Source organism: Caretta caretta, chromosome 9, assembly GCF_965140235.1.
Source record: "Caretta caretta isolate rCarCar2 chromosome 9, rCarCar1.hap1, whole genome shotgun sequence".
Classification (NCBI taxonomy): Eukaryota; Metazoa; Chordata; order Testudines; family Cheloniidae; genus Caretta; species Caretta caretta.
Window position 1 is genome coordinate 57,095,200 of NC_134214.1, and position 21,904 is coordinate 57,117,103.

The window sequence follows — 21,904 nt, forward strand, 5'->3', positions numbered from 1 at the left end:
TTAAATGAAGGGTCAGTTTTGGAACTAATTCGGCTGTTCTTTTTATGTTTCAAAGTTTACGCAGGGAAAAATCAGAAGACTTTCTGGATGACCTCAGTAAGTAAATATGCAGTTCAAATATCTTTTTGTATAATTTTCTTTGTATAGTTATAATTATGATGATTGGTTAAGAAGTATAAAATGGTGGCAATGAAAGTGCAGGATGCATGTTCACTTTTTCAAGTCTGCATGTGTGTGCAATTTAGGGCTGACTGATAGTTCCCTACACACCCTTTTCTTAGTCAACACAACCACCATAATTGCTTGAAGACAAACAATAGCACTTAACTCAAGAACAGCACATATATTTATCTTCCTAAAACATATTGGAGTCTGTAATATGAGGTCTGATATTTTATTCCTTGCTGATATTTTATTCCTTGATCAGAGAGCTTGCCTCTAAAATTTTTCCACTGGAACAAGAAAAGCATGCTATTAAAAACATTACTTATGATTACTTTCATGTGTTCCACAGTAACTGTGGTGCTGTTATTACTGATTTAATATAGTTAGTGCATCACCTTTTACCAGAGTCAATAGAAATATTTTCTGAAAAGTTTTTCTAGTGTTAACTCTTGCACAAAGTGTTTTACCATTTTCTTAATGTTTTCCATTGTCTGAAATCAGTAACTTGCTCTACTTCCTGACTTCCTTCAGTCACTGGTTTTTTTTCAATGTATTTGTAGTAAACAAATGGAAACTAAACTATTGTAAATGACTGCATGCAAGGAAATTGGTTTAATCTAATTTCTAACAATAGTTGCGCAAACTAAGTACTTTGAAAGGATACATTTAATATATACTCTGTAATATGTCTGGGGCCAAACTGCTTGCAACACACAAGTTCACTTTAATATATCTAACAAAGAGGCATATGTTGCTTCTGAATCTCTTAATGATATCCAGTTATTTCAGTGAATTTATAAACTTATGTTGTGGTTGGAAAATGTTTGAAGCCAATGTTGGATTAATGTACTTAAACTGATTTTGGTGGATCTAGTCTATAACATATAGCCTTCAAATGTAAAAATTATCCTAGCCCAAGGTCATTAGTTTGAGCTTATAAAATGTCAGGTTTTTTGTTTAAAACCATGCTTTATTTTAAAATGATATTGTACATCTTTATGCACTTAAACATCTATATTTTGATGTCTTACAGTGAGGCTTTGTGTGTCTCGAAAATGGTAGTTCCTGGGAGTGTTCCTGTCATACAGCAGGACCATGCCCTTGAACCTGACTTGGGGCGGGGCTCAACAGAGAATTCTGCAATGGGACCTGAGACAGAACCAGGTACTGATCATGTGCACCCAGAGTTGGAGGAGGTGCGAAAGCTTCAGGAACTAGTGAGAAGACTCGAGATCCAGAATCAGCAGCTGAGAACTAGGAGCCACAGAAATGTGGTAGGGACAAATACACAAACAAACATGGGTGTGAATAATCATAACTTGGGGCTCAATGGAATGGAAATTAACAATAGCATCAACATTATAACAGAGAAGCAAGAATTACAGATAATGGCAGATGTACATGACAAACTCTGTACAATAAGAACAGAGGTGAAAGAGTGTGACTGCTTAAAGAAAGATGTGGATACACAAATGCATTATAGCTGCCCTAGTATTACTGAGAGAGTGTCTCCCAACTCAAAATATATGAATGATGCAGAAATGCAGGATGATGTTAATGTCAGCTGTTCTTCAAGTCTGGATAGGAGTAGCAGCATAGAACTTGTGGGAGACTTAATCACCATAGGTATTCATCCATCCATGAGTGAACAGAATCCAAATGAAGAGAGTGGAGATTTAGGAAGCTTCTTGAATGACACTGCTTTGGATGAAGTGGAAGTGCTAGAACTTGGGAACTGCAGTGATGAAGAGGACAGCTGGTATGTATGTCAAAGCTCTGAGTATTACAAAGGTACTGTAATGTAGACGACAGTTGGAATTCCCATGTTAAACATTCTCCATCTGATTCCCTTTTAACATGGAACAGTGTATACTATTTTGATTTCTGGAACAGGTATCAAGTTGTTAATGTTAGCTATTTGTTTACAAGAGTCCTGTGCCAGAATGAAATGAGCATAAACAGACTATTTCTATCCTTGACCATTTAGACTAACTATAATTGGAGAATTGGTCTGAAATCAACAAGATGAAATTCAGTAAAGACAAGTGTAAAGTACTTCATTTAGGAAGGAAATAATCAAAGCACAACTACAAAATGGGGAATAACTGGCTAGGCAGTAACAATTCTGACAAGGATCTGGGGGTTATAATGGATCACAAATTAAATACGAATCAACAATATGATGTAGTTGCAAAAAAAAAAAAAAAACACTAATATCACGTGGGGTGTACTAACAGGAGTGTTGTTTGTAAGATGGGAGGTAATTGGAAGGACCTAGGGGTGACAGTGGACGAGAAGCTGGATATGAGTCAGCAGTGTGCCCTTGTTGCCAAGAAGGCCAATGGCATTTTGGGATGTATAAGTAGGGGCATAGCGAGCAGATCGAGGGACGTGATCGTTCCCCTCTATTCGACATTGGTGAGGCCTCATCTGGAGTACTGTGTCCAGTTTTGGGCCCCACACTACAAGAAGGATGTGGATAAATTGGAGAGAGTCCAGCGAAGGGCAACAAAAATGATTAGGGGTCTAGAACACATGACTTATGAGGAGAGGCTGAGGGAGCTGGGATTGTTTAGCCTGCAGAAGAGAAGAATGAGGGGGGATTTGATAGATGCTTTCAACTACCTGAAAGGGGGTTCCAAAGAGGATGGCTCTAGACTGTTCTCAATGGTAGCAGATAACAGAACGAGGAGTAATGGTCTCAAGTTGCAGTGGGGGAGGTTTAGATTGGATATTAGGAAAAACTTTTTCACTAAGAGGGTGGTGAAACACTGGAATGCGTTACCTAGGGAGGTGGTAGAATCTCCTTCCTTAGAGGTTTTTAAGGTCAGGCTTGACAAAGCCCTGGCTGGGATGATTTAACTGGGAATTGGTCCTGCTTCGAGCAGGGGGTTGGACTAGATGACCTTCTGGGGTCCCTTCCAACCCTGATATTCTATTCTGTTCTGTTCTATTCTATAATTGTCCCGTTCTACTTCTTGGTTTTTTTGTGTGTGCTTGCAATTTCACTTTTGCTTGCTAAACAAGATAACATTCAGAACTAATTCCAACTCCTCAATAGTAGCCTTGATTTAGAAGTAAGGCACATTGTGAGTATCTTAAGACTTCATTCATTGCTTTCACAGAATATTAGATATGTTTAATGTGGCTTTCTTACTGTTGTGTATCTGCAAATAGACCAGACATCAACGCTGTAGTGCAGATACCTGTTCCAGAATATGTGCTCAGGGCAAAACAAACCGTAGAAATTAATGGGTTCTAAACCTGAGTTTATACTTGTAAGGATAATTTAAGAAATATATAAACATTTTTGTTTGCATATTACCAAGTATGAAAATAAATACCTTAGTGACATCAGTTACAGTTTGAATCTGAGATTTGATTATAAATATACAGGGAAACAATTACCTTTCAAATGACATGGCATGACCGTCTCTTCTTGATAGTTTGAGGAGCGGAAAAGACTCCATCTAGTTAAAAATACTTCTAATCTAATTTCTTCTTGCATTTCTCAGGTTCTTGTATGCTAGTGCAATGCTGCAATGTCTTGGTTGCAAATGTTGCAGCAGAATGTCTGTTTATCTCCCTGCTGAAAATATTGTTGGTATTCTTAGCTTCTGTGAAACTTTTATTTTATGAAGCCTTAATATTTGGTCAGATTTGATTGTCACTTTAAAATTCAACTGTTCACACCTTCAGAATGCCTAAAAATGTGTGATCAGATTTCTTAAAAATGAGAAACATTTATTGGAATGTGAAACTATTAAAGTTGTTTTTTTTGTGGCACTTGTGGCAAGTGCTGAGTAAGGTACATGTTTAGCAAATGGCACTTGGCAGGCAAAAACAAATCAATGCAAGAAACATTAACTTTGGTTGACTTCTTCATCAGGACAATACGGATCAGGCTTCACGTGCAAATATATATATATATAACAAAAATGAAAAGGTGCTACAGTGAATTGTGTACATACACTCCAATATTAATGTTTCTACATGAGCCTTGTGAAGTCCAGTTACGTTGTTAGTTGTAATGAAAGAATTTATAACTTTCAATCAGATATCAGTGTACGATCAAAATCTAACCTACACAAACAAGGAACAGTTAAAGAAGACAAATGTAAGAGTAATATTCACAATTCCATATGAAAATTTTCTACCCAATCTAATTAAAAGCAACATCTAAAATTACTGTAACTGGAAGCAAATATGTTTATTTTTTCTCAGTGCAGTAGATGATAATTTGTGTTAACTGTCAAGGTTGTTGGGCCCTAAATCTACCCTCACCAAAACCTGTGAATATCCCGTTGAACCTTTTTAAAAAACAAACAAACAAACAAACACATCTCTGACACCTCTGTGGGCTTTCAAAGGGTTCTTGTGTACTGAATGTCTCACTTGTAGGGGCGTTACATATTTGGTTTTTATTTTATTTAATTTTCCCCAGGAATTTATCGTTGCTTATTACTACAAGAACAAAAACAGGTAAAATAGGTGCAAAAAACCTTAATTTTCTGGGTTAATATCAGGGTTTATTTTGGTGGACGGAAGGACAGGAAAAAATGTATTCCTTAGATTAAAGCTTTGGTGAACGGAATTCAGTGTGGTTTGCTGCAGAACTAAAACATAACTCAAACACAGTGCCACCTCTGAGTTTAAGAAAACTATATCTCTAATCCTCACATAAAACTTTTTTCATTTCATTTGAATAAACAATTTACTATTTAGATTTAGAACTATTAGCCTATGAATATTTACATTTAATAACTGGGCCACACCATTTGCAGCTCATACACTCAATTTCACCCTTTTTTCCTGCTTTTGTTTTTTTAAAACTTTCCAATACTTCCTTGTGTTCTGAAACATATTCTGATAAAGATTTTCATTTTCTTCCCATTTTAGCGTGTCAAATCTTTAAACCGTTATCTAACAGCTTAAAATGGGTGTGAGATTCATTAGTATGTTCAGATGTGCACGTACTTTAGAGCTTGCATGCATGCCTGTTTGTTTACTGTGTGCATCTTCTAGACTAACACATAGCCTTACTTCAACAGGCAGCTTTACATATACAGGCAGGCTAATGTATTATCCTAAAACATATCTCATACAATGTATTGTATTTTCCTAATAAAACAAGTTATTTGTTTATATATATTTGAATGATACAAAAGTAGGGTGAAAATCGGGGGGGGCGGGGTGGGAAGAATAATGCTTTTTGTAAAACCCAGGATTTTTTCGGTAAAAATCAGTTTAAACTAGGGCTGTTGATTAATCGCAGTTAACTCACTTGATTAACTCAAAAAAAAATTTATCGTGATTAATCGCAGTTTTAATCACACTGTTAAACAATAGAATACTGATTGAAATTTATTAAAAATTTTGGATTTTTTTAAAGATTTTCATGTATATTGTATTGTGTTGTAATTGAAATCAAAGTGTATATTTTTTATTACAAATATTTGCACTGTAAAAATGATAAAGTATTTTTCAGTTCACCTCATACAAGTACTGTAGTGCAATTTCTTTGTCGTGAAAGTGCAATACACAAATGTAGATTTTTGTTTTGGTTTTGAGTGCAGTTACGGAACAACAGTGTGAACTTCAGAGCCTACAAGTCCACTCAGTCCATCTTCTTGTTCAGCCAATCGCTAAAACAAACAAATTGGTTTACATTTACAGGAGATAATGCTGTCCTCTTCTTATTTACAGTGTCACCAGAAAGTGAGAACAGGCATTGGCACTTTTGTAGCTGGCATTGCAAAGTATTTACGTGCCAGATATGCTAAACATTTGTATGCCTCTTCATGCTTTGGCACCATTCTAGAGGACATGCTTCCATGCTGATGACTCTTGTTAAAAAAAATAATGCATTAATTAAATTTGTGACTGAACTCCTGGGGGGAGAATTGTATGTCCCCTGCTCTGTGTTATCCACATTCTGCCATATATTTCATGTTATAGCAGTCTTGGATGATGACCCAGCACATCTTGTTCATTTTAAGAACATTTTCACTGCATATTTGACAGAATGCAAAGAAGATACCAATATGAGATTTCTAAAGATAGCTACAGCACTCAACCCAAGATTTAAGAATCTGAAGTGCCTTCCAAAATCTGAGAGGGACGAGGTGTGGAGCAGGCTTTCTTAAAAGAGCAAAACTATGATACAGAAACTATCGAACCCGAACCACCAAAAAAGAAAATCAACCTTCTGCTGTTGTCATCTGACTCAGATGATGAAAGTGAACATGCGTTGGTCTGCACTGCTTTGGATCGTTATCAAGCAGAATCTGCCATCAGCATGGACGCATGTCTTTTGGAATGGTGGTGGAAGCATGAAGGGACATATGAATCTTTAGTGCATCTGGCACATAAATATCTTGCAACACCGGCTAGAACAGTGCCATGTAAATGTTTGTTCTCGCTTTCAGGTGACATTGTAAATAAGAAGTGAGCAGCATTATCTCCTGCAAATGTAAACAAACTTGTCCATCTTAGCAATTGGCTGAATAAGAAGTAGGACTGAATGGACTTGTAGGCTCTAAAGTTTAACATTGTTTTATTTTTGAGTGCAGTTATTTTTTTTGTACATAATTCTACATTTGTAAGTTCAACTTTCATGATAAAGAGATTGCACTACAGTACTTGTATTAGGTGAATTGAAAAATAGTATTTTGTTTTTCTACAGTGCTTCTATCAAAAATAAATATTAAGTGAGCACTGTACATGTTGTATTCCGTGTTGTAATTGAAATCAGTATATTTGAAAATGTAGAAAACATCCAAAAATATTTAAATAAATGGTATTCTATTGTTTAACAGTGCGATTAATCATGATTAATTTTTTTGATTGTTTGACAGCCGTAGTTTAAACTGAAAACAAAGGGGTTTACTCACTTGTAAAAATGCCGCCAACGTGGGGGAAGTGCAATGGGTATGTAAATGACCATGTTCTATTTAGTACATGCTTGGCCTTCATCACTCCAGAACCTACCTCACAAACGTTAATGATTGTTTTCCTCCCATGCTCCTGTGAGGTAGAGAAGTATTATTACATGTAGGCAAACTGAGACAGAGAATTAAATGACTTTTTTTTCCAAGGTTGCATATTTGAAATAAAACTGGGACTCTGAACCCAAGTTTCCAGAATCCTAGTCCAGCATTTTCAGCACAAGACTACCTGGTTCATCTGAATGTGTGTTTATGGACCTAAACAACAGGCAGGTCTAACTTTTTGTTCCTGTAAACAGTGACATGGTGTCTTTAAAAGCAAATAAAGTGTGCTTCTTTCAAATAGAATAGAAGAAGAAGAAGTGCCACTAAAAATACTGCTTCTAAAACCCCTTAGCAGATCTGACTTTGCTTGTAAAACCGGGTGGATTTTAAAAAAAGAGTATTTTTACTTTTTGTTCTTTGAACTATGTAGTGGTGTTTTTTTTTTTTTTTTTTTTTTAACACACGAGCCTAAAATAAAATCTGAATTTAACACAAAGCATGTCAAGGCCTAAACTACTTATTATATCCCTTTAAAAACAAACAAACATGCTGAAACCATGAACCTCTATCAGAAACTATGAATTAAAGGCTGCTTTTCTATATAAAGAAATCTAAGACTGATATGTCTGTGCAACTTCTTACAATGCCAGTGAATTCTTTGTTTGAAATTTAAATGTTTCCCTACAGTTGTTTTGGGATGCAAGTCTTGCAGCATTGTACTAGTACCGTGGTTCTGTATGGACTTTTTAAACCTATTTATGTGGTTTTGAAAATTCTACTAGGTGCCTGAATCTTTAGGCCCCTAAATTCCTTTGTAAATCTGGACCTTAAAGTCAGTAATGTAGAGATTAACAGACAAATTTTAAGCATTTCCTATACAGGCTAATGATTATACCCCAGTTAATTTTTGCCCTGTGTTTTGGGTCTGATTTTGAACTCTTCCTTACTTCTTATGCCAGTGTAACTCCATTGATTTTTGTGGCATTATTCCAAACTTACACTATTTTTGTTTTATAGTTTATTCACATAAACGGATCAGAATAGGTTCCTTGTTTAATCACTTAGAATGGTGCAAAGTGAGTATAAAATGCTAGCAGTTAGAATGCTAGCATTTTTCATCCACACAGCATAATGGTTGTAAGGTGTAGGGAAATAATGAATTAGGCCCTTTGTTTGCTGTTGGCTAGTAGATCTGAGGCACAGGAGGTTGGATATCTTGTGGTGTTCTCTCCCCTGAAGAAGTGTGTGTACATGGATTTCCTTGTATTGTAGTAGGGAAAGAAGCACATTCTAATGTGCCTGGATTGCCAATGTGAAACTTTGGGATTCCAGTTAGTTATTTTCATGCTATTAAAGAACAGAAGGCTTATGCTAAATATTCCTTTTCATATACTAATGTCAGTTATTAATATCTTATGCTGTCTTTTTAACAAGATCAATAGGTAGTCTTAAAAGCTAAATTTGAATAGCAATATAACTTTGTATGGTTGCTCATAGGCACACAGTCCATTTAATCAGGATGTCATTGAAGTACTGCAAAGACTGTGTTTTGCAAATAAAACTTTAGGAAGCAAATGTCACAGCTTCAGGTAAATGTATTTGAGAGGGGAAAAATAAAGATTGACTCTCTTTTTCAGTATTAACCACTGTTCTATAGTGCCATAGGATAAGTCGGCATGTAAGAGCTTGCCTTCATATTCTGTCTGACAACACCAGCTGATTCAACCTATGATTTTCATAGAGTTCATAGGGTTAGAAACATTTGTCACCAAATATAAAATGGATTTGACAGTTTTTAACGAAAACTGGCATTGCTACACTTTCTGCTAGTGGTGACCATCTATGTGAAAAGGAATGTTTCCCACACCAAATTTATGGGAGCCTGGCATCCGACTAAACCAGCTTCCATTTTGTCTTAAGCCACTGTTCAAACCAAATGGGAGGATTACTATACTTGTGAATAAAGGTAGTTAATCCAGAAAGCTACTTAAAGCTAGTTATCTACAGCTGATCTCATCTGGCATTTCATCTGCGTAAATAGGGTGGTATTTCAGTTTAAGTGTGCCAGTGTTACTCGGGTACATCTTTTGCCTCCTAAAAAGATGGAAGTAAAGTAAGAAAAAGGAAAAGTCTGAGTAAGAGGGACAAGGAGAAGATGACATTTTCACACTAAAAATTAGAGATCACCACTGTTTAGAGGGAACTAATCAGACTTGTCTCTTTGTATTTCGCTAGCCTGTGTTCTGTAGGTCGACTTAAAAATGTGGGATATGGGAAGAGCTAAATTTTAGTTAAATTTTAATAAAACTGGCCAAGATTTTCAAAACAAGAAACATAATTTTTGTGCTTTGATTTTTTTTTCTAATTTACCCAATTAAAAATGCCTGAATGGGGCGTGATTTTCAGAAAGTGCTGAGAAACCCAGCTCTGCAAATTGGCACCCTTTATGGCATCTCAAGTAGGGCATCCAGAATCTGAGGCACAAAATTACTAGGCACTTTCGAAAACGTTGGCCAGTGTGGGTGGGTGTGAGGATTTTGTTTGTATGAAAATAACAAAAAATGGTTAATGTTAAAATTCTGAACACAGCGTGCCCTTACTGCTTGGATATTATAGCATGTTTTAGCATTAGAGGAATTCAGCACAAGACTTTGTCAGTACCCGCAAGCTGGAAATAGACTCAAAGTGTTAAAGCAAGGTGGCAACTGGCTATAATCTTAAGGGGGTCTCCCATGTGATTGGTGTCACGAATGCCATCAACAGGAGGCTTAGATTTGTCAACTGAATTTTTAAAAATAGCTTCTTTAGGAAATGTAGCAATGCAGTGCTGAGATTTTTTTTTTTTTTTGGTGTGTGTGTGTGTGTGTGTGTGTGTGTGTGTAATAACTCCACAAGTAATTTCAGAAATAGTACTGACAAGGTTTTATCATTTATATAGTTTCAGTCATTCAGGTTTTTGTCTGCCAAACAATTCTGTTAGAATAACAAGCAATTTTGGGGGATGACTTGTCGTGGAGTTCCACTATTTGGGTGACTGAAAGCATGAGACTAATCACAATGTGCCAATAACAGTATGCCCAAATGTATTGTTGTATATTAAAATGCACTTTCCTGTGTGGGTGATAAGCATGTTTCTTTCTATGCAAACTTCCGTAGATTATCATAACAATCAAATGTATAGATTAAAAAGAAAGCTAATGAAATAACTTTGAATTTAAGGTATTGTATAAGTAACTGGATTTAAGTAGGTATCAGTATGTCTCAAGCAGTACATTTAATTATACTGACCTAGAAATCTACGATTTTTATCTACTTCAACTCTTGTTTTATATTAGCTATAGGCTTTTCTTTTCCTGTTCTGTGTTTAAAAATATACAAGTTAAAATCTTGTTATGCAGTAGCATTGGTGGTGAGTCTCATGAGTATAACAACTCTTGGGTTTTTATAATTTTAGGAATACTGATTAGCACAATCCTTTTGATCTCTTGTTCAGTTTGTCTAATGCTGAGGTGAGTCACACTTTAACAATAGGGAATTCTAAAATAGATTTTATAGAACATACACAAAACTGCATTAAAAACATTAGGGTTGCAGGACAAGCACCCGCAAGTTGGGAAATGCCAGCATTAAAGTTGCTTGTGCAATCATTAATTTGGACCTCTAGTGCATATGCATTATGATACAGTCCTTAATTACATGATCACATACTGTTTGTTTTTTTTCCCCCCACAGGATTCCTGCCTCATTCAGTGCACAGGATGGACCTGTTCTGGGAATGAATCAGGGTTGTATAGAAAAGAAAGGTGTTGTCAGTAGGACTCCTGTCTCATTTCTTGCAGAAATTGGACGGTGTTTAGTGAGTAAGGCAGGGGATTGCAGGAAGTGAAAGGATGGTCTCATCTTTGGTTAACTTCTGCCCTGGAGAATTGGATTCTATCCCTGCCTCAGTTACACAGCTAGTCACTGAAACCAAACTTGTCAGAGATGGTCTCTAATTATGTGGCTCTCATTTTCTGAGTGCCCATCTTGAGACCCTGGGGTCTGATTTGACTAATCAGTACTGAGCACTCAACTGTAGCTGATGTCAGTGGGAACTGTCTGTGAATATATAAAGTGCAATATAATGCTGAGTACTCTGAAAAATCATGTCCTGTCTCAAATTGGGAACCCAGAATTAATGGATTTCTGAGCCTCTGGTCCTAATCTATAAAATGAGCCTAATATCCCCTCATCTCACAGGATTGTTGTGAAGATAAATTAATGTTTGAGAAGTACTCAAATACAAAGCACCATAGAAATGTCCGTGGGGAAATTACTAATTCTGCCTTCAGGGCAGGGTTTGAACAGTGTACAGTAATTAAGACCTGAACTATGAGGATTTAAAAAAAAATATTGATTAGGTGCTTATTAAGTGAACACTGTCCATCCTGTCCACTGAATGAGGCAGGGGTCTTGTGGAAAAAATAATGCATGATCATGTTATTAAAGATGAATCCTAATGTATGTGCACAAGGGGGCCAAATCAAGGTTGCATGAGCCACTTTAATATGACATTCTTAACTTTTGAGTGTTTGACTCTGCAACCTCAATGTTCTTTTAGCATTACATTTACATCTGCATGGTTCATCAGGAGGATTGGAACCTTTAGATCTTTGGTCTTTGAGCTAATGGAGTAATTGATAGCAATAGTAGGTGATCATCCTCTCTGGAGACCAGCACTAGAAGGAGAGGAGACATATTTTGCTAGTGGGTTTCACAGATAGTTGTTGACAGCAGAGGAGTGGTGGTACTCAAGCTCCATTCCAAGCTCCAGAAGGGATTGTGCTTCTAGTGGGGGACAGACCTGCCCTGTCCTCTCCAAACTGTCCTTATCCTAATCCTGTCTCTTCCCCACCCCTGGCTCCTTGTCCCTGTCTCATTCTTCTTGCCATCCTAATCTCTAACCCTGAGGCTTCTAATCTTAGTCTGTCTATTCTTGCCCACCCAATTTCACTTCCCTCATGGCTCCTCATTCAATCTGCCTTCTCCTCCAACCCATGGACTCCCAGTCTCCTTGCCCAGGCTTCTCATCCAATCTTGGGTTAGAGGAGAAGGAAATCCACGCCTTGTCCAGTCTCTTTACTGAACCAGCCTCATTTTGCCGTCCATATCCCTGATCCTTGTCATTTCTTTCCTCCCCTCTGTGACGTTCCCCCTCTGGTGTTATCTGGACCGGTGATCTGCTAGATCACTCCAATCCTTGACTCTGGGAGCCAGCCTTACCCTGCACTGCTGTGAGAACCCCCACTCCTGGGCTGTTCACGCACAGCCTCTGGCATGTAAGCTGCTTGGATTGTGTAACCGAATGACACTAGCCAATATCTCCTGTCCCAGACACAACTCTAGGAACCTGTGTCTTGCAGTGTCCAGTTATGCCTGATGGACGCTGCAAACTTATATGAGTTTGTCAATTTAACAAAGAAATTTATATGTACCACGCTTGTTATTCCAAAGGGAATCCCTGACACGCTTCAAACCAAATGCACTGTTTCAGGTAGAATGAATAAACAGATGTATTAACTATAAAGATAAATTTTAAATGATTATAAGTCAGAGAATAACAAATCAGATTTAGTCAAATGAAGTAAAAGCAAAACGTATTTCTAAGCTGATCTTAACACTGTCAATACCCTTACAAACTTAGATGCTTCTCACCACAGGGTGGCTGTTTGTCCTTCAGCCAGTCTCTTCTCTTTGATCAACGGTTCAGTCGCTTAGTATTGTATCTGTAGATGTAGATGGAAGAGCATGGCAAATGTCTCTGCCTTTTATCATGTTCTTTCTTCCCTCTTGGCTTTGTCCCCCCCACCAAAGTCAGGTGAGCTTTACCTCATCGTAGTCCCTGACTGACCAAGGGAAGCGGGGTGGCTCACTCGAGAGTCCAACAGCTCCTTTTGTTGCTGCCTAGGCCAGCGTCCTTTGTTCCTGTGAGGCTGGGCTGGGTTTGTCCCATACATGTCCTGATGAGGTGTGAACTGCCTCTTTGCTCTTGGAGAGTTTTTGCCTGGACTTATTTTAAGCCATGAAGACACATTTTCAGCCTCATAACTATATACATGACATTATAACCTATAACATTACTGTAAGAACAATTACTATAACATCACTGTAACAAAAATGCTCAGTGCATCATGAGCCTTCCGAAGACACCTGACATGACAAACTTTGCTTTGGATACCACACAATCATTTTACAAAGATGAACATGGGGGTGCTCAGTGTTCCCCCAAGGTACAGAGTGTTGCACCCTCCTTAGCTCATTCTTCCTCCATTCCCCCCTCCCCCCACCAAGGCCCTAATTTTAGTCTCCCTCTCTTCCCCGAGCCTTACAAACAGTGGTAGCCTGCCCTGTTCCAACTCCCAGTATCAGTTTCCCTCTCACCCACCCTCGTCCCCAATTCCAAATCTCATCAGATGATTTGTCCCAGTCTATTCCTTTCTCTTCCCCTTTGGACTGGCTTTTCATTTGTGCATTTGAATCAGATTTCATCTTTCTCCATGCTGCCTGGATGCCAGCAGGGAGGTTATTGAGAGGACAGAAGTTATTGGGTTCCTGAACTGAGTTCAAGTGCCTGGTCCTGGTCTAGAGTAGCTATTACAGGGAAAGTCCTGAGCCCCTGTAGCCCAGGGATGGTGCATACTCAGTCACTCTCTGGGGATGGTCTGTATGCAGTGCAGTCACATGTGGGAGTGGTGAGGGGATGGAGCATGCAGTGAAGATGGAATCTTTGGAAATATTAGCTGCTGAAAATCAGTCTCTACTGAGTATATGCAAATTGCAGTTTCCTCCCTCTTCACCACCTTCCAAAAAAGGATTATAATGTGCATGGCTTTTCATGAGAGTAGCCAAAGATACATCTTTAACACAAAGGCTAACACCTGCCAAATTTCAAGTCCCTTTTCCAAAGCAGAAAGGCAATAGGGCATATCAGAAAACAGCTCTCAAAAATTGTTAACATGGGGGGGAAATCAATTTTTCACTAGTCTTGTTCTTGGAAATGGCTGAACCATTTTGGCTAACATTTTTCGGAAAAATTCAGCTTGAGACTGACATCCAGATGGAAAATTTCAACTCAAAGGCTGAAGTTGGGCAAAGTTATAAGCAAGTAAAAATAGGGTCTTATAATAAGAAGTGTGGAGCAGCTGTAACAGGCAGTGCCACCAGCCTTGCCTATAATAAATAACCAAAACAGGCCAAATTATAAAGTAAAAGTTCCCTTATTTAAGTTTGTACATTATTACATGTACAGAAATAGATATTCTTCAGTTTGGTCTTTTGCATGTTTAGTGATTAGCGGGAGTTCAGAGATCAGATTTTTGGTAAGTAGCTTCTGCTTTGGACTTACCTTTCTTAAAACCTCTTGAACCAGAGGAGTTTTGTCTTTAGAAAACTTATTTTGTCAGACATTTTTGAATAATGAGACATACGACTTGTTCAGTAGAGTTTAAATATTTTTTTAACAACCTCTAAGGATGTGAGGTGCTTAAGCACATGTGTAAATATTTGCAAGGTCAGGGCAAATATGAGCATTGATTGAAACAAGGGGACAGAGTTAAAATTGATTTTGTAATCTTAAATGCTAAAAAGTCATGACGTTTGTAGTTTTTTTTTTTAAATGAAAATATCAGAAATAGAATATTAAAGTTACATTCTTGACGTCGGCTCCTTTCTGAAGATATTTTTTCTCTTAACTTAATAAGAGTCCAATCTTACGGACGTGTCCATGTAGTAACCCATTGAAGTCCTAAGGTAGCTGACCCTTCCATCTTCTAAACCAGTTACATTGTCAAAAATAACATCGCATTGATCCGAGACCCCTTTTATATACCCTGCTCATAGATGAGTTATGTGAAATGTAACAGCCTTCACTTTGAATAGTTTTGAAGTCTGTAGCTTGACTTTTTTTTTTTCATTTTCTTGGGTCTCTTTATCTCTTGTAAACCGCTCCTCAGTATGGTATATCTGTTTGCACCACAAGTAATTAGTCTGTGAGAAAGCTGACGTCCTGCCATGCATGTTACCAAAATTGCAAGTAACTTTCTAAATAAATTTAGACAGTATCAGTCATTGGCTTTTACTTGTTGAAGGATTGCTGGACTGCTCCCTTACGTTGCCCTTCAAAAAATGTCAGTTTCTGTACTTACTATTTATAAAAGCAATTTACAAACAAAGGAATTAACTAGATGTGTAGAACATATATCATCTTCTGTATCTCTTCCCACAACCTCTCAAACCAACCCTTTTTGGGTCATTTCTTGCTGTTTTATATCTAGTTTTAGAAAGAATGGATTGATTTAAATCACTGATTTTGTAAATCAACAAGCAGGAAAACTTGATTTAAAACTAAACTTGAGATCCAGGGGCAGATTTTCTGCTGTGTTCACTTCTGCTGAGGGGATGGGTGTGAGAGTTGGTGAGTGAGCTGGCTACAGGTGGGATGCGGACTGGGCGATGGAAAGAGGTGGATGGGAAGTAGTGAAAAAGAAGGAAACAAAACATTGGAGACTCCGTGGGAAAAAGCTGCACCTTAGTCTGTTATAAGACAAAGTAGAGTGAAGCCAGGGAGGGGAAAGATAGCTTTTTTTTTTTTTTTTTTTTTTAAAAGCATGAGAGACGGAATGAATAACTTTATAATTGGAGGGATTTGCCCCGTCACTGCAGCCCATACAAGTTTCTGTGGTACCCTGAATGTATGGCACAGAATCTCACTCGATGTATGTACAATAGTAAACACAACGGTCTTATATTGCATGATACTTGATGGTACAGTGTTTTAGGGATTAGCTGGAAGACTATTCCGTATGGGTCAAATGTTACCATAGTCAGGACTTGAAATCTTTCCTTTGGCTAAGGAGAGGTGGACACTGGGTTTTGGAAATAGAAAAACGTGGAATCTACATGCTGAATTTTACATGCTTCATTGAACTATGTAGGTGTCCCGTAAACACTCTGGAAGGCACATTTTACATATCAAAATCTGTTAAATATAAACACTGAGGTCTCTTTCCCACTGCATCAGTCTATATTTCAAAAACATCTAAATCAGCATAATGGATGTAACCCATGCACTGCATTAGCTGCTGTTGATGATATCAGCTGCTGCAGGAGAAATGCAGAAAACTAAGGGCTTGTCTACACTGGTAAGTTTTGTCGATTAAACTAATCTCGACGTGAAAAAATCGACAAAAGCAAAGTTGCCATAGTGAGTTTACATTTGCTCCCTTTGTCAACAGATCGTGTCCACATTTGGGGCACCACTGTATGTATCCCACAGTGCCTGTGGTCACCATCTGGGAAGGCGGAAACGGAGCGTGGCGCATCCGAGGATGTGCAAAATGTCCCGTCATGCACTGCTTCGTGTCCCAGCCCGCCAGTGGTTTCTGGCTTCCTTTTGCGCCGTTCTGGCTTTCCTTTTGCGCTGTTTTGCCAACTGTCAGTCTTTGTAGTGCGCTGTTAACTGTCATGAGAACATTGTGCATGGCAGGAGAGTTACTCACAAAGTTACTGGCAGAGGATGAATCGTAGGCACCCGAGTGTGATATGGACAGCAGCAACTTATCAGTGCTTTTGGCATTCACAGAGCAGCTGCAAACAGTAGACCATCACTTTTGGGCTAGGGAAACAAGCACTGATTTGTGGGATCACATTGTCATGCAGATGTGGGATGAAGACCAGTGGGTACAGAACTTGAGGATGCATAAAGCAACCTTCCTGGAGCTATGTGCTGAGCTGGTCCCCGACCTGCAGCAAGGGGCATTTTAACAGGCTGAGCAGGTGCCTCCATGGGAGGAGGGATAGCTCAGTGGTTTGAGCATTGGCCTGTTAAACCCAGGGTTGTAAGTTCAGTCCTTGACAGGGCCATTTAGGGATCTGGGGCAAAAATTGGGGATTGGTCCTGCTTTGAGCAGGGGGTTGGACTAGATGACCTCCTTAGGTCCCTTCCAACCCTGATATTCTATGGTAGTCGAATGTGCCTTTGGCCATTTGAAAGCTCACTGGAGGTGTCTCAGTGGCAGGCTAGACCTTACTGAGGATAATATTCCTGTGATCATAGCCACGTGCTGCACTTTGCATAATCTGTGTGAATCTAAGGGTGAAGTGTTTGCTCAGGTGTGGAGCACTGAGGCAGAGCGCTTGGCTGCACAGTTTGAACAGCCAGATGCTAGGGCTGTCTGAGGAGCCGAGAGGGCTGCTATTAATATCAGAGAGGCTTTGAGGAACCACTTTGACAATGAGGGACACTAACACATGTCTGCTTTGGAGTTCCTTCCCTGATGCATCCATGAAAAACTTTGGGGCCCAAGATCCATGCAACAAAATGCTTTAGAATCCTGTTCCCGAGAGTGAATTGATTGCTATGCTTTTGTAGAACACAGAATAAAAATGCTGTACCATTAAATACCTTAGCCTTTATTTATTGTTAAAAAGGATAAAACCTCACAACTGTGTGTGGCTCCAGCTATCATTGTCCAAGCTGTGAGAGGGGGGTGGAGTGATGGAGAAACTCATGAGTGCTGTGAAGTGAAAAGGAAGGTCTGGGCATAGAGGGGGTGGGGTTGGCAAAGAATTGTGCACGTGGAGGTTAGCCACAGATATGCTCTGTCTGCAGCTGTATCAAAGACTTGAGCATCTCTGTCTGATTCCCCATAACTTTTATCATCCACTCTGTCGCTTGCCTAGCAAATGCTGCATTCTCTTTTCTGTCCTGACTTTTGGCTTTCCAACACTCTTTGCGTTCCCTGGTCTGTCTCTCATCGGACTGCAGCACCTCCCTGCACATGTCTTCTTTGCTGTGTCTCGGCTTCTTCCTTATCTGCTGAAGCCGGTCGGCAGGGGTGCGTGGTGTGTTCCTCAAGGTCTTGGCTGCTGTGGACAATGCACAGAAGAGGGATTGTTACATTCCAGTAAACGATTGAAACATTTCAGTGACAAGGGCCTTTGGCAACTAGTAGCAATCACTGACTCTAGGCAGGCACACAGCTCTGTGAGCACCCCAATCATGGTGAGTGTTGGGAGTGGGGGGAAGGTGGTTGTGCATATGGACAAAATGGTCACTACGTGCAGAGCAGATTTGCAGGGAACTCATTCTAATATTATCACACACTTTTTCACAGGCGGCCAACCTGCTGGCTGACATCTTACTGCTGTGGGTAAGCAGGGAAATCAGGGCACAACTACTGCATGCTTGTGGCTTTCACCCTGGTCTATATGCAGCTCAGCTATGTGCCTCTTTGGTCCCAGCTCCAGTGATTGCTAAATGGCACGGTACAGTTTCCTACAATGGGGGAACTAACAGGGTTGCAATCCCTTGGAATCTGCGGCAGCGGATTAACAAGTACTGTTGGAAACTTTCCAGAGCCTCTCTCTGGAGGATTCCCTGCAGGTCTCGATGTCCGTTGACACCCTGCTTGGCCATGCAGATTGGCTACACAGGCCAATGTCCAGCTCACATAAAACACTACCTGCCTCCCACTTTTCAGTTCCCTACACAAGCCACAGCAACTTCTCTGGCGTGTCATCTGCTTCCTGCTCCCCGTAGAGCACTTCTGGAGTGGAGAAAAGTTCCTGGCTGCCTTCCCCACTGGGCAACCCCGTTGGGAGCTCCACGTCCTCTTCTAGCTCCACTTCTTCATCCAGAATTTCAGCCTCCAGATTACCCCCTCTTTCTGCTGCCTCCGAAGTATCCATGGGGCTATCGGTGATGGAGGTGGGATCACCACTGAGAATAACATTCAGCTCCTTATAGAAGCGGCAGGTCTTAGGTGCACCACTGGAGCAATGGTTTGCCTCCTGCGCCTTATGGTATGCCTGCCTCATCTCCTTTATCTTCACTCTGCACTGCTGCGTGTCCCGATCATAGCTCTTTTCGCACAAGCCTCAAGAAATTTGTCCATGTGTCCTACAGGTGCAGCTGCGATTGAACAGACTCCTCTCACCATATACTGATCAGATCCAACAACTCGGCGGTGGTCCAAGCGGGAGTGCGTTTGGTGCAATAGCCAGCCATGCTAACCTGGGAAGCCAACAAACAGGAAATGAGATTTAAAATTCATGGGGCTTGCAAGGGGGAGGGGCGGGTTGGCTGCAGGGCAGTGGAGTTCAAACCGCTGACTAGAGCAGCTGCATGTGAATTGTGGGACACTTCCTGAAGGCCAATAAAATAGGGCAAAAAAAAGGCTTGGTGTCTACACTGGCTGTTTGTTGACAATAAGGAGAGGATGGAAGTTTTTTTTGTCAAAACTGGGTGTTTTTTTTTTCAACAAGTGTTCCATTGCAGTGTGTATGCTATCCCTGTTTTGTCACCAAAAGGCAGTTTTTAGTGACAAAACTTGCCAGTGTAGACAAGCCCTAAGCATATGTCTTGACAATTCAAATTCGCTGCTGTTTGCAGTTTAAATTGTAGACAAATTCTGTATAATACTGCAGCTCTCAAAACAATTTTGAATCTTTATTTGAAAATCACCTCCACCTTAGTGTTAAAATTTATGGCCCTCATACTTCTTGCCTAGAGTTTAGGCAATGATCTTACTATGTCTTTCTGCAAAGTAAGTGTTCCACTTAAACAATATGTAAGGCACTTTTTTCTTTTTTTAAATCTGCGATCTTTAAATCAGATTTTTTTGGATGATACAGAATGGTGAGCAGTCTATATCAGTGCAGATTTTACGGGAACTTGTCATTTGGATATCTTCTAGATTCCCATTTTGCTCTTAATTTAGATGCAGTACTTCAAAAATCAGGCATTGGTGTATATTTTCATCTGTTCTCTTCTGATGGATTACCACAAATATAAGGCTAAGTAAAATACTGTCACTAAAAGCTGAATATTCTTTATTAATGCAGAGGATTGAACCACAAAGAATCCCACCAACAAATTTTTAAATAAGACAGCATGCATTTTATATTGGAAGAAAAATCTCATTTTACACTGTAGTATACAATTAAAACTGTCCCTTACTAGAGCCACATTTTACATAATGCTATGTATGGGAAAGACTAACTTAAGTATAAACTGAAAGGGGGAACTAAATAAATATACTTTAGCTAAGACACAGAGCTTCAGCCATGCAACTCAGCTCATGTTAATGAGTTCACTCCTTGCATCAAATTAACCATATATGGCTAGATGGTTACTATTATAGATAATTACGATGGATTTTTTAATTACCAAAAAAACCTTTAATTTTTCACTTGATATTTAATTACAGGGGAAATTTTTATTAAACTTGATCTTTACATAAAATAGTACAAGGTTCCAGAAGTTGTGTTCCATAGCAAAACTAGTTCAATGGGGGACCAGTCGTCTTAAGTAACAATGAAATGTAAACTTGGATTAGATTATTTTTGTTTGCAGCTTAATAATGCTCGGTATTTGGATACTTGTTAAATCAAAGGATATCCTGTTTCTTGTAAGTTGGTTATGTCTTTTATGTATCTTTACAGTATCTCTTAATAGTTGTATAATTTTCCAAAGCTTGATTGAGCTACCCTTTAATGCCATTCGATTTGTCAGGATAAAACTGGAAAACTGAAGTTTAATAATCCTGTAAAAATAGATTTAAAAATCAGCTTGTCACACAAGCCTCTTTCAAAAAAGGTAAACTCATCACACTTGTTATATCAGTAATGTGATAGCATTTAATCCTTTTTGTTCTGACAAAACTGTTTAAATCATTATGAATGCCTTAATTGTAAAAACTATATTAAAATAACTTTTTAGTTTATTTTTACTTGTCTGAAATATTGTGGTTGGCAGAATAAGTTTTCTAGTATTCATGATGGGCTAGCATATTAGTTTGTCTTATCGCTGGATTGGAGAGACAAGGTAATATCTTTTATTGGACCAATTTCTGTTGGTGAGAGAGACCAGCTTTCTAGCCACACAGAGCTCTTCTTCAGGTCTGGGAAAGGTAGAGCTCGAAAACTCGTGTCTCTTGCCAGCAAAGACCCACCTTGTCTTTCTAATATCCTGTGGCCAACACAGCTGCCTACAACTACACTGCATTATCATTGAATTGATTGGCTTAGTTTAGGTGGTGGTCCAACTGAATAGGCGGTAATTAGTTTATTTTGAGAAACTGTGTTGATGGCAGTGTTGAACCTTTCCCTAGTGAGATGAAAAAGGAAAATAGCAAACACAGGTTTAATCTGATATGCAACCAGGTTTGACCAGAGTTCCTCTGTAGACATTTCTCTCAGAGAGAATACAAGTTGTTTTGTATGTTTAAAACAGTGCCAGATAATAGCTGTGCTAGAAGTTTTACTTTGAGTTCTTAGTGAACATGACTGTGTGAGAGACATTACTTTCTCAGCCTTTGTGAATGGAGTTCTTACTTGGAAAAGATGGGGAACTGTAGGGTGATCAGTCTTGCAGACTGAGAAAAGTAAACATAAATACCTTAAATTTCAAGTGTGAATAAAACAAACTTTTGTGGAACGGGGTCTTAGTCCACTCTATATAAAAGTAAGTGTCGTATTGTTTGGTGGAGGGTATTTGTTTCCAGTCTTCTTGTTATTATTCTGTTAGCCGATTAACTTATTGTGTGTGTAATTTTTAAAAAAAAAAGAAAAAGCATGGATTCTGTTAACCCAGCAATGGTGCTAGCTTACAATTATTTGCCTAATGACGAGTTCAGACTCAGACACTGACTTCCTGTACTTGAAAAGCTAAATATTTGATAGTATAACAGAGTGGATTCTGCACTCCC

The 21,904-nt window shown here is 39.0% G+C and overlaps 1 protein-coding gene across 6 annotated transcripts in view; it reads left to right on the forward strand.

Moving 5' to 3' along the window:
- LOC125642780 (SLAIN motif-containing protein-like) overlaps positions 1 to 21,904 on the forward strand; it is a 105,570-nt gene that overhangs the window by 2,177 nt on the left and 81,489 nt on the right. For all 6 annotated transcript variants that reach the window (XM_048864557.2, XM_048864556.2, XM_048864560.2 and 3 more), the window contains exons 2-3: positions 56 to 96; positions 1,199 to 1,924. In XM_048864557.2, the coding sequence (XP_048720514.2) occupies positions 1,221 to 1,924 (704 nt within the window). In that variant the 5' untranslated portion in view covers positions 56 to 96; positions 1,199 to 1,220. The remainder of the gene's footprint in view (positions 1 to 55; positions 97 to 1,198; positions 1,925 to 21,904) is intronic.